Below are 13,212 nucleotides of genomic sequence, written 5' to 3'. Positions count from 1 at the left end.
AAATCTTATTTATAAAAAATTTAAACATGTTGGAGTTCAGCTCAAATTCAATATTTTAGATATAAATCAAATATTTTTTGAAGCAACGAACCAACACAATTCGCTCATATCCTCTCCTTTGCCCTTTTTACCACCTATATATATTGATGATATCAGCTTCCTTCCTTCAATATATCATCAGATAACTCAAACATGAACCCACTACATATGAATGAAGATGATGCTTCACTGAATCATTTCTTTAAACTTACCATGCGAAAGCAATGGAAAGATGTGGTATCATTTTACACCACAAATTCCTGGGCTCAGAAAGCTAAGCTCACTAAATCTGAAGACACAGCTTTGCATGTGGCCATCGCAAATTACCATCCAGGGCGTTCTGGTCTCTCTGTAAACTATGTCAAGAAAATGTTGGATTCCGTATCCGAAAACGAAGCATTTGACATATTGTCGATGCAAAATGACAAGGGAAACACAGCTCTCCATCTGGCAGCAAGAGTGGGATGGGTGGCTATCTGTGAATCCATTGCTTCACAGCAGCCAAAACTCGTCACCATTCGAAATGCAAACGGTGAGACTCCATTGTTTGCTGCAGCTTGTCATGGAAAGACAGAAGCTTTCATTTGCCTTTACGAGATCTACAAATCCAAGAAAGAGAAAGATCAAAAATCAGATATTGAATCGCAGGCCAAGAAAGAGAGAGATCAAGAATTAGAAGAATCGCAAGATCAAGAATCAGAAGAATCACTGTGTAGACGAAACAACGATGGGAATACTGTTTTACACACGGCTATTGCTGGAGCATACTTTGGTAATAAGAAGAACCATATATCTTTTATATACTTTTTTGTTTCACTGAGTTCTTAGCTGTGTGCATTAACCAAATGAAAAGCCTATTACATATCTTCCTAGCTTTGATAAATTTCCCCAAATCCTGTAGGAGATAACTTTCATATATTTTCCTCAACAGGGCTAGCTTACCAGATTATTAGCTACTTCCCAAAGCTGGTGGATTCGGTGAATATTGACGGAGAATCACCGGTTCATGTTCTAGCCAAAAAGCCTAGTGTATTCAAAAGCAGCAGCCATATCGGACTCTATGACTCCATCATTTACCACTGTATGAAATTTTCACAAAACATCGGCTTTGTACTGCGTACTCAAAATTAGATCATGCAACATTTTTACTGAGTGGATGTATGCTAAAAAAAACTCTGGTTTCTGATCAAGGTATTTTAATTGATGAGCTGAAGCAGCTGAGATACAACCCCGGGGCCGACCAAAATGTGTTATCTCCCATAAGTGGTGTCCATTACCCGGAGAATTACCAGACCTGTGTGAATATCTTCCTATTTTTGTGGAACCCAATTTATAGGACTTACAAAGGTGTAAAGCTGTGTGTGTGAACAACTTATTTTCTACAAATCTCAAGATTTCTGAAACTAAAAGTCACTCTCTCTTCAGCTAGTCTTGGAAGGGATACCAGCAACCTAGAACATGGTGGTTGGAATGACATAGAAAGTCGAAGGACAAGAAGAATTGAATCGCAAAGTATGTACTCGTCACATTACATCATTTGAAGCCTTATTATTGTGAAAATTTATCATCAACCACCCAAAGGGGAACATTGTACATAATTTTTTGCTATCATCACTTGTTGTGTCCAAAATTATGACATGAAGCATTGCCATCATGGGAAATCTACCATTATCTAGCAGAATTACTGAACTGCAGTTCCATATTAATGATTTTAGGACTTATGCTTTAAAAATTTTAGTAACCAGTTCTATGTACATCCAGTTTCAATCAAATCTGCCGAGGAACAGAGCAAACTACAAAGTTACTTTCCAGCCAATTACGCCACAGCTGTTTTGCTTTTTAAATTCGCGGTTAAAGTCATTTTAAGTGTTCTGGGAGTCGGTAAGTATGAATTTCTTTTTCTTTCCTCACAAATATTATTGAAATCTTTATTCTTGAAAATCTTCTTTCGCTTCTACGTCCTTTCGCTCACTCTGGATTCATAATTTGAAAGCCATGAGTGAATTCTCCTGGGACCGATAACGATAACTTTCAAGTGAACCCTATTGTTGAGTGCAGGCTTTTGGAGGATAAAAAAGATTCAAGAGAAGAAACGAAGATACTCACACGCGCATCAGATTATGGATATAATGATCGATTTTGAATCCAGATACAAGTATGACCGATACAAGTATGACAGTAATGGGCAAAAACCTGTGGAGAAACTAGAACCTCATTATTCAGAACGTGTTAGGCCTCCAGCAAGCCCGCCTCCACCTGATGAAGTCGACGCTCCCCAATCAAGTATTGAAACTAACAGTGGAATGATTTCCTCAAACGATGCTCAAATTAATCCAGAGAAAGAAAAGGATCGAGTTAAATCAGGTAAACTTCTACTTCCACACAAGTAATACATGATTTAAGAAACTTCAGAGGGCAGAAATATGAGACTTCTTTTTCAGGATTGCAACCAAAAGTTGTTTCAAATTATTTAACATGCCATTCTAGACTAAACCATCTCCAAGTATCTCGCTTTCAGTGTAGACCAAACTATCTAACATATATCATCTAAAAATATCAATAGACCTCACCGTAGCACAGTGACAACACAATTAACTAGAGTGTTGCCTTACAGTTAAGTGTTTGAAAACCCCTGCCTTCAAATTTGGATGAAATAAAAAACTTATGACAAAACATGAAAGAAGTTTGTTTGTTTATCTGATGCAGCGAAAAATTCCACAAGAGGCGTGGTTAAGAGTACCGAAACTCCATTATTAGTAGCAGCAAAGATGGGAATCCCAGAAATGGTAGAGAAAATCCTTACCACATGCCCCGTGGCCATTCACGACCTCGATTCGGACGGGAAGAATGTGTTGCTGTTAGCAGCAGAAAACAGGCAAACGACGGTGTTTAACTTCCTGTTAAAGATGAAGCCCACAGAAGACATGTTCCATCAAGTGGATAATCGAGGAAATAGCATACTGCACCTTGCTGCAATGATGGGAAAATCTCCACCGTGGCGCATTCCTGGCGCCGCTCTGCAGATGCAATGGGAGATCAAATGGTACAAGGTACGTACTTGCATGCATATACTCTGAACCATTTCGCCATTGGAAGAGATTAAGTATTTACATACCCTTTTGCAGTATGTGAAGCACTCCATCCCCCCTCATTACTTAGCTCACCAAAACATAGACGGTGACACCCCTAGACAAGTCTTCACAGAAAAACACAAAAAACTGGTGAAAGAAGGGACCAATTGGCTGATCAAAACATCAGAATCCTGCTCAGTGGTGGCTGCATTGATAGCAGCCGTTGCATTCGCCACATCGGCCACCGTCCCCGGCGGACTAAACGACCAAACGGGGCGTCCCATACTGACAGACCACAAAGCATTCGACATTTTCTCAATATCCTCGGTGATAGCACTCTGCCTATCGGTGACGGCCCTTGTCTTCTTCCTTGCAATCATCAGTTCACGGTGTCAAGAACGCGACTTCAAGGGAAATCTTCCGGGAAAGCTGTTGAATGGGCTATCGTCGCTGTTCGCTTCCATAGCCGCCATCCTGGTGTCCTTTTGCGCGGGGCATACATTCATTCTGAGGGATAAGCTGAGGTTTGCAGTGGTTCCAATATATGCGTTCGCATGCGTGCCTGTCACGCTCTTCGCATTCGCTCAGCTACCGCTCTACTTCGATCTTTTGCGGGCCACATACAGAAAAGTGCCATTACGCAGTTACAAGGCGTTCTACCAATAGGTACTAGCTCCCAAGTACATGTTTTGTGGTAATTAAGGATTTAGATGTCTAAATTTAAACAAGGGACCCATTGCTTTTTACCTCATTAATCATCAAACATATCTCTTTGTTCAAATATCCTATCGTCCTCTGCTCTTTCTATCTTTCAATATTATAAATAGCTCTATTTCTAGTAATAACTTATTTGATATTTTATGTGTCAAGACTTAATTATTCATATCTAACAATAAGAACTACGTGTCTTTCTTATTGAAAATTCATTTACGTCACTTTAAAAACCCACATTATATCCAAATAAAATTTAAGTAAAACTCGTCAGTTTTTTTCTTTAAGTCTCAAAATTCACTAGACCAACTTTCTCCACTACTGCACGTTTTTTTAGTAATAGTAATTTGTATTTCGCTTTTCAAAATTTATCATTTACACGTGTTTCATAATTTTTAAAATTTTATATCTTAATGGCTTTACACATGTTCTTTAAAAAATTAAATATTTAAAAATAAAATTTAAACATATACAACACATACTATATATTAAGCAAGCGGTCTCTTGGTATGAACATTTCATTTTAGCCCTTATATAGTTATGTAATTACGAATGTCATTTTCATTATTTTTTTCATTTCATGAATATTTATTTACTAAAATATCATTTTTAATCTAACTATTTATTATTATAATTTTTTTTATTTTTAATTAAAAAAATAAACAATAAAAGACACGCATCGCGTGCATTTGGATACTAATATTAATTAATGTACAATCCAACGGTAAATTGACATAAAATCCTTTTTCCCAAACTAAAATTTACATTCAGTCTTCACGTTAGAAAAAGTTAGTTTCTACTCCTTGAACTGTAAGATTATTTTGTTTTAACTCCCTAAACACGAATAAAGTCATAGCTACCCTTCCCAACACACAATATTTACGTGAATACATCATCGATTAAATAATGTTTTTAATGTTTTTAATTCCGCAACCTATAAATTCCTCATCTATTGCCGTCAAATATGTCATATTCCACTTTTTTTTATCCATTCTCATATCCCCTCCATTTCTTATAATAGGTTGGTTTCAAATTTTTCATAGTTAGATTTATGTGTTTATTTTTTAATGAATGATAATGATTTTTTTGGCTATTGTTCTTTACGGAAGCAAAATGTATTTATCTTTCCAAATATTCCAATGAGTCATGAATTCAATCATCCGCATTTTGTTGCTCCAAAATGAATTTGAACTTGTTAAATTAGATGATTTTTTCAAAAATTAATTTTTCAGTGATATTTTTGATTTTCTGAAAATGGGTTTCAATTTTTACCAAAAGCCAGTTTCTTCAATCTAGCTCTTTGTGTTATGTTGATCCCAGGTGCGGCATCACAAGATAGAAATTATATAAATTGAAGAATAAAGTAGACACCAAGATTTACGTGGAAAACCCCCAAAAATTATTAAGGTAAAAACCACGGGCAAGACCAAAAGATTCCACTATAATATTTGGAGAATTACAACATCTCTCTGTGTTTCCAAAGAGACTCTTACTCTCTTATACAGGAAAAAAACCTATCTCACAAATATATATAAAAATAAATAAGGAGAAAGAAGAAACTCAAGCTCGGATGATTTGCTTGAGAACGGGATACTATGAACTGATGTCAATGCATCTATTTATAGATGCGTATTTCCGTCTGAATGCGAGAACACAATTCAATTATGAATTGTATTTGGCACATCACAGCTTGTCACGTGGCTTGTCTACATGCATGAAACATTGCACACGGTCCACTTGTCCACTTACCAACATTTCTTCCACTTGGAGATTTGATTGAGAATCAAACACATCTCCACCATCCTTTCAATCTTGTCATTCCCGCTGTTTATGTTCCTGCGAGGCCATTTGAGGATCTACACCATTCGAACTTATCAGTATCCACTGGCTTGGTAAAAAAATCAGCTATGTTATCCTTTGTATGGATCTTCAGCATGTCCACACTTCCTTCCTCTACTACTTCTCGTACAAAATGATATTGAACTCCAATGTGTTTAGTCCTGAAATGAAAGGCTGGATTGCTTGCAATGTGCAAGACACTTTGACAGTCACAAAACAGATGAATATTTTCTTGTTTGTGCCCAAGATCCTCCAATAACCTTTTAATCAATATTGCCTCCTTGCAAGTTTGAGTAGCTGCCATGTATTCTGCCTCCATTGTAGATAACGCCATAACTGTTTGCAGTTTTGAAACCCAGCTGACTGCATCTCCTGCAACTGTAAACACATAACCAGTAGTAGATTTTTTTTATCTGGATCACCCACATAGTCTGAATCCACAAAGCTCTTGAGTGTAAAATCTAATCCTCCAAAACATAATGCAGCACCCGAGGTACCCTTAATATACCTAAGGGTCCTCTTAATCGTGCTCCAATGCTCTTGTCCAGGATTCGTCATATACCGACTGACTGCTCCCACTGCTTGTGCAATGTCTGGTCTTGTACAAATCATGGCGAACATTAAACTTCCCACTTCTGATGCATACAGTACTCGAGAAATCTCAATCTTCTCTGCTTCACTGCTAGGACACATTGTAACACCCAGAAATTTTAATACGTAAATCCGCATGCATAATTAGGAGAAATTAATTTTAAAATAAGGGTTAAATGAATTTATGTGTTATTATGTGATTTATATGCATGATTTAAGTTATTTTAGCATTTAACCCAAAATTAGTGGTTTTCGTGATTTATGGAAATTAATTGTTTTGATCGCGTAGACGGGACCGTGGACGGACGAGATACCGAAATATTTAGCCAAAAATATTTTATGAGTTTATGAGCCTTAAAAATATTATTTTTAGATATTTTGTCAAGAAAATTTTAGTATTTAATTATATGTTTATTTAAGAATTTATTTTTGGCCAAAATAAGTCATTTTAATGACTTTTATTAATATTTAAAAATTTCTTAAGTCTAAATTTCGGGATTTGAGTTTTGTATCAGATTTCTTTTATTATTAGGAGTTTTAAATAAAGTTTTTTTTTAGTATATTATCTAAATACTATTTATGTTAATTATTAACCTATTATATTTTTTAAAACTAAAAACCTAAACCTACCCTACACCCCAACCCCATCAGCCGACATCTTCCTTCTCCCACCCCATTCTCACGATTCCAGTAGATTTCAACAGCCTCCATAACCAAAACTTGGAGGTTTTTGGTTTGGTTTAAAGATCCGTTCGTCCCGGACATCGTACACGCATCAAGCATCTTATTTCAATCGAAAACTCGGTGAAAGGCATGTCTTTTTCCTTTGTTTGAACACCATATAAGCTAATTAACGTTTTTGGTCAGATTTTGGTGTGTTGGTGTTGCTCTAATTCTGAATGCATGCACGACTCATTGAATTTTCTTTCGGCTATGGTGTTTTTCCCTTGGTTGTTGCATGTGGTTCACGTTTTATGTCATGGGGTTGGGTGAGCTGCTGGTACACGGTTCAGAAGGATGCCTTAGGGTCCCTATGCTGGGTTTGGCTTGATGGTTAAGGCTAGATAAGGGCTGGTTTCGAGCTGTATCAGGTTAGGGTCCATGGGAGTGCAGATTTAGGGTTGTTAGGAAGAGGGGTCGGCTGGCCCATGCATGGCCATGAACCAGCCGACCAGTTGCGGGGTTAGGACCGGCAGGACCCTGGGAAGGTCCTGCCAGCGGCGCTCCGGCCGGCCATGGCCGGAGCAAGGCGGCAGCAGCCCTGGAAGGGCTGCTGCTCGCGCAGAAAAAGGGAAGAGAAGGGGGTCACGGGTTGGGGAAGGGTTTTGGGCTGGGCTGGGGCCGGGTCGGGTCTGGGCGGTCCGGGTCGGGTCCGGGGTGTCTAGGGTCGGGTCAGTAGAGTCCGGGTCCGGGTTAGGTGGGCCGGACTCGGGTATTTTTATTTTCTAATGAATTAAGAGATTAATTGGTTTTGGGCTTTTAAAATTAGTTAGAAAATTATTTGGGCCTCCAAATAATTTTATTTGGGCTTTTTAAATTATTTTAAAGTTAGCCCAATAATTTTTATGGGCTCGTGGGCCCATAGGAATTTTTGGGCCAGTCAGTGATTTTATTGGGCCAGTCCATGAGTTTATATGAGTTAATTAGTTAATGGGCCTAAATATTTTTATTTAAGCCCAATAATATTTAAGTATTTTATTTTAGCAAAATTATAATTTTTAAAATTAATTATTTAATTATGGGCTTTAAGTTAGTTATCAGGCTTTAAGTCAGTTAAGGGGTTTAGTAGAGAGACCAGCAGTCTGGACCAACCCATGAAAAATAAATAAGTCCGGAATATATATTTAATTATTTTTATGCATGAAGTCTATTTTAAGTATATTATGAAAAATTAATTAAATATATATTACGGACAAATTTTCAGTGCATGCATCCATGAAATTTATTATGAATATTATTATGTAAATGATGAGCAATAAAATATTTTGTGGAAATTGAAGTATGTGTGACATAGGGGTGGTTTTTCACCATATGATTCGATAGTTTTACTACCATAGGGGTGGTTATCCACCATATGATTCGGTAGTTTACTACCATAGGAGGTGATTTATCACCGCCATCGTACGTTGGTTTATGAGACTGATCAGTCGACACATGAGCGTCACACTTATGGATAGGACCATCTACAGGTTTTTAAATGTATTGCTCAATTATGTTATATATGATGAAGAAAGTTATGATATATGTAAGATTTATGATTCAGCATTTATGTTATGAAAATATTTCCATGCATGCTCATGTACAGGTATATGTATTAGTATTTATGTGATGCATTAATTTTAACCTTGTTATAAAGGATTAGACATGTTGAGCCCCTAGGCTCACTACGCTTATATGGTGCAGGTGAGCATGATGAATTTGATGTAGCTCCTACCGGTGGTGAGGACGTATGAGATCACGGAGCAGTGGACCCCGTGACCGTCGCAGTTTTAGTTTATGATGATTGAATATTGAAAACATGTTTTATTTTAGTATTATTCCGCATATTATATTTTTCAGTACCATTATTTATGATTTTAAATGATGCATGAAATATTTTTAAGAATTTATTTATTTAATATTTTCTTTAGATTATTTAATATTTAACATTTTATTTTATATACATATATGTATGGGCATGTATGTATAATAGTATTATTTTAAAAAAAAAAAAATTTCCGCATTTAGAAGTAGAGGGCGTTTCATTTGGTATCAGAGCGCGGTCCTTGGAGGGTGTCCTACTGCTATGTGAAGCTCAGAAATCCTACTATCGGTTTGTAAGTTTTAAATTGTTTTCTTATGAATTATAAGGAGCATATGTAATGATTTAAGATTTTCATGTTAGAAAAGTTTTAGAACCCTTAAGTTATGCATTGCGATTTACGTAAAGAAATATGTGGTGGTGCAGAATGCCTCCGAGACAGATGAATAGGCGAGGGGGACCTCCACCTCCACCTCCACCTCCGCAGAATCCGCTTGCAGCATTGGAGCAGGCCAATGCGAATATGATGGCTGGGATTACTGCTCTGTTGGAGCAGCAGGCGGCACGTCCTAGGCTCACCCATGATGAGGATGTTGCCGAGCGGTTCCAGAAGAAGGGACCTAAGGAGTTTGTCGGCACCACTGATCCACTCATTGCTGAGGGTTGGATTCGATCACTGGAGTCCATATTTGACTACATGGGGATCACTGATGCTGACAGGGTGAAGTGTGCAGTGTATATGATGAGAGGTGATGCAGCCTCTTGGTGGGAAGGTGCGGTTCGAGGTGTGAATCTACCTACATTGACTTGGATAGAGTTCAGACGCATGTTCTATGCCAAGTATTTCACTGAGGATGTGCGCAGTCGCATGATCCGGGAGTTTATGAGTCTCCGCCAGGGAGACAAGTCTGTGGTGGATTACATAACCCAATTCGAGAGAGGGTGTCGTTTCGTGCCTCTTATTGCTGACAGTGCGCCGGATAAGTTGAGGCAATTTGTGGATGGTTTGCGGGCTGACATCAAACATGACGTTCGCATGTTGGATGTCACTACTTATGAGGCGGCAGTTAGCAGAGCATTACGTTCTGAGGAAGGGAGGCGAGAGATGCAGCGAGAGCAGCAGAGTAAGAGGCAGTTTCAGCCAGGGTATCAGAGGGCGACTTCGCAGCCTCCTGCGAAGAAGCCGTATACTGGGCCGTCTAAGGGCCTGAATCAGCAGGGACAGCAGCAGAGGCCTCAAGGGCGTCAGCTACAGCAGCAGCAGAGGGGCGGGGCCCCTAATACTGGAGGAGTTCCGATCTGCCCACAGTGTCAAAAGCCGCACACCGGGAAGTGTCTAGTGGGGTCCAATGTATGCTATGTTTGCAAGGAGCCAGGGCATGTTTCATATAACTGCCCGAAGAGGAAGAACACCACTGGGCGGGTGTTCGTCATGCAGGCTGAGGAGCCAGACCCAGATACCTCCTTAATCACCGGTATTTCCTAAACTTCTTCTTTTAAGAAATTTTTTTTTGGGAATTTACTTCATGATTTTAAATTGCATGAATTATATATTTGTTTGGTTATAGTAGGATGCTCATTTTATTCGTGTTTTATTAAGAGAAATAATTTTGTAACTTGTATTGGGAGAAAAGTAAGTTTAGTATGCGATTATTGGGATTTTCTGCGTCCAGGGAGAGTTCTAGTGGGAGGAAATTCCACATTTGCGTTGCTAGATTCAGGAGCCACGCATTCGTTTATTTCCCTAGGGTATATCAGGCGGGTAGGCATCAAGCCTGAGGTTGCTGTTACAGGTTACGATGTCACTATGCCGTCTGGTCAGATTCTTACTACCACTAGCGTCTGCAGAGATTTGGAGATGGAGTTACAGGGACATACTATCAAAGCAGATTTTGTGGTTTACCGTTGACTGGATTCGATCTGATTTTGGGTATGGATTGGTTGTCAGTCAACGGAGCAGTGATTGATTTTCGGCAGAGGACAGTGACAGTGAAACCAGTGGTAGGCGACCATTTTGTGTTCTATGCATCTCCGAGCAGTGAGACCTCGCCTGTTATCTCTTTTACACGTGCGAGGAAGTTATTGAGACATGGTTGCCAGGGGTTTCTCGCCAGTGTAGTCACTTCATCAGAACCACCTAGCAGATCATTGTCAGATATAGAGGTGGCTTGTGACTTTTCAGATGTCTTTCCGAAGGACGTTTCGGGAGTCCCACCAGCTAGAGAGGTGGAGTTCAGTATTGATCTGTTACCAGGTACTGTGCCTATCTCTAAGGCACCGTATCGACTTGCTCCTACTGAGATGAAAGAGTTGAAGGAGCAGATTCAAGAGTTGTTGGAGAAGGGCTTTATTCGTCCTAGTTTTTCTCCTTGGAGAGCTCCAATGTTGTTTGTGAAGAAAAAGGATGGTAGCATGAGACTTTGTATCGATTACCGAGAGCTCAACAGAGTCACTGTGAAGAACAAGTATCCACTTCCGAGGATTGAGGATTTGTTTGATCAGTTGCAGGGAGCTTCGGTTTTCTCCAAGATCGATTTGCGGTCTGGCTATCATCAGTTGAGGATTGAGATCTTGACAAAGGCTCATCTCCGTATTCCATTCACCCCGGAAGTACGAAGATGTATAGAGATTTGCAGTCATTGTATTGGTGGCCCGGCATGAAGAGAGATATTGGCCGATTTGTATCAGAGTGCTTGACTTGTCAGCAGGTCAAGGCAGAGCATCAGCGTCCTGCAGGGTTACTTAAGCCTCTACCCATTCCGGAGTGGAAGTAGGAGAACATCACGATGGACTTTGTAGTTGGCCTTCCAAGGAGCACTAGAGGATGTACAGCTATTTGGGTCATCGTGGATAGACTCACCAAGTCAGCTCATTTCTTGCCGGTGAGGACTACTTTTTCATTGACACAGTATGCAGAGCTTTACATCAAAGAGATTGTTAGACTGCATGGCATACCAGTGTCGATTGTTTCGGACAGAGATCCGAGATTTACGTCTGCATTCTGGAAGAGTTTGCACACAGCATTGGGGACTAGGCTATTATTCAGTACATCGTTCCATCCCCAGACAGATAGTCAGTCGGAGAGGGTGATCCAGATTCTTGAGGATCTACTGAGAGCTTGTGTCATCGACTTTCAGGGCTCTTGGGAGACTAGACTGCCATTAGTGGAGTTTACCTATAACAACAGTTTTCAGTCATCTATAGGTATGGCTCCTTATGCAACTCTCTATGGGAGGAGATGCAGATATCCCGTGCATTGGGATGAGGTCGGTGAGAGGATTCTACTTGGTCCCGAGATTGTACAGCAGACTGCCGATATGGTGACACAGATACGAGATCGTATGAGGACAGCTCAGAGTCGTCAGAAGAGTTATGCTGATACTCGACGACGATATCATGAGTTTGCAGTAGGTGATCATGTGTTCCTGAAAGTATCACCTATGAAAGGTGGGGTGAGATTTGGACGCAGAGGCAAGTTGAATCCGAGATATATAGGGTCGTTTGAGATCTTGGAGAGAGTTGGCACGTTGGCCTACCGTTTGGCTTTGCCACCAGGGCTTGCGGCGGTGCACAATGTCTTTCATGTATCCATGCTTCGGAGATACATCTCTAATCCGACGCATGTGTTGGATTACGAGCATTTGCAGTTAGCACCAGATCTAGCTTTTGAGGAGAGGCCTGTTCGTATCTTGACCATAGAGGAGCGGAGATCGAGGACGCGGGTCATACCGATGGTCAAAGTCCAGTGGCAGAATCAATCCGAGGAGGAAGCCACTTGGGAGACCGAGGCAGACATGAGGACTCGCTACCCGGAGTTATTCGAGTAAGCACTTTAATTTCGAGGACAAAATTCAATTTAAGGGGGGGAGAATTGTAACACCCAGAAATTTTAATACGTAAATCCGCATGCATAATTAGGAGAAATTAATTTTAAAATAAGGGTTAAATGAATTTATGTGTTATTATGTGATTTATATGCATGATTTAAGTTATTTTAGCATTTAACCCAAAATTAGTGGTTTTCGTGATTTATGAAAATTAATTGTTTTGATCGCGTAGACGGGACCGTGGACGGACGAGATACCGAAATATTTAGCCAAAAATATTTTATGAGTTTATGAGCCTTAAAAATATTATTTTTAGATATTTTGTCAAGAAAATTTTAGTATTTAATTATATGTTTATTTAAGAATTTATTTTTGGCCAAAATAAGTCATTTTAATGACTTTTATTAATATTTAAAAATTCCTTAAGTCTAAATTTCGGGATTTGAGTTTTGTATCAGATTTCTTTTATTATTAGGAGTTTTAAATAAAGTTTTTTTAGTATATTATCTAAATACTATTTATGTTAATTATTAACCTATTATTTTTTTAAAAAAACTAAAAAAATCTAAACCTACCCTACACCCCAACCCCATCAGCCGACATCTTCCTTCTC

At 39.2% G+C, this 13,212-nt stretch overlaps 1 protein-coding gene across 1 annotated transcript; it reads left to right on the top strand.

Moving 5' to 3' along the window:
* The first annotated feature begins 207 nt into the window (after window positions 1–207).
* LOC140863496 (uncharacterized) lies at window positions 208–3,776 on the top strand. The gene is made up of 8 exons (XM_073266963.1): window positions 208–811; window positions 971–1,120; window positions 1,231–1,386; window positions 1,465–1,551; window positions 1,801–1,920; window positions 2,098–2,403; window positions 2,746–3,089; window positions 3,165–3,776. The coding sequence occupies exons 1-8, from the start codon at window positions 208–210 to the stop codon at window positions 3,774–3,776; spliced, it is 2,379 nt and encodes a 792-aa protein (XP_073123064.1).
* Window positions 3,777–13,212: the final 9,436 nt, after the last annotated feature.

The sequence above is a fragment of the Henckelia pumila genome, chromosome 1 (assembly GCF_033568475.1).
Source record: "Henckelia pumila isolate YLH828 chromosome 1, ASM3356847v2, whole genome shotgun sequence".
Lineage (NCBI taxonomy): Eukaryota > Viridiplantae > Streptophyta > Magnoliopsida > Lamiales > Gesneriaceae > Henckelia > Henckelia pumila.
Note: the sequence above shows the minus strand (reverse complement) of the source record. Positions and strands in the feature narration are given on the sequence as shown.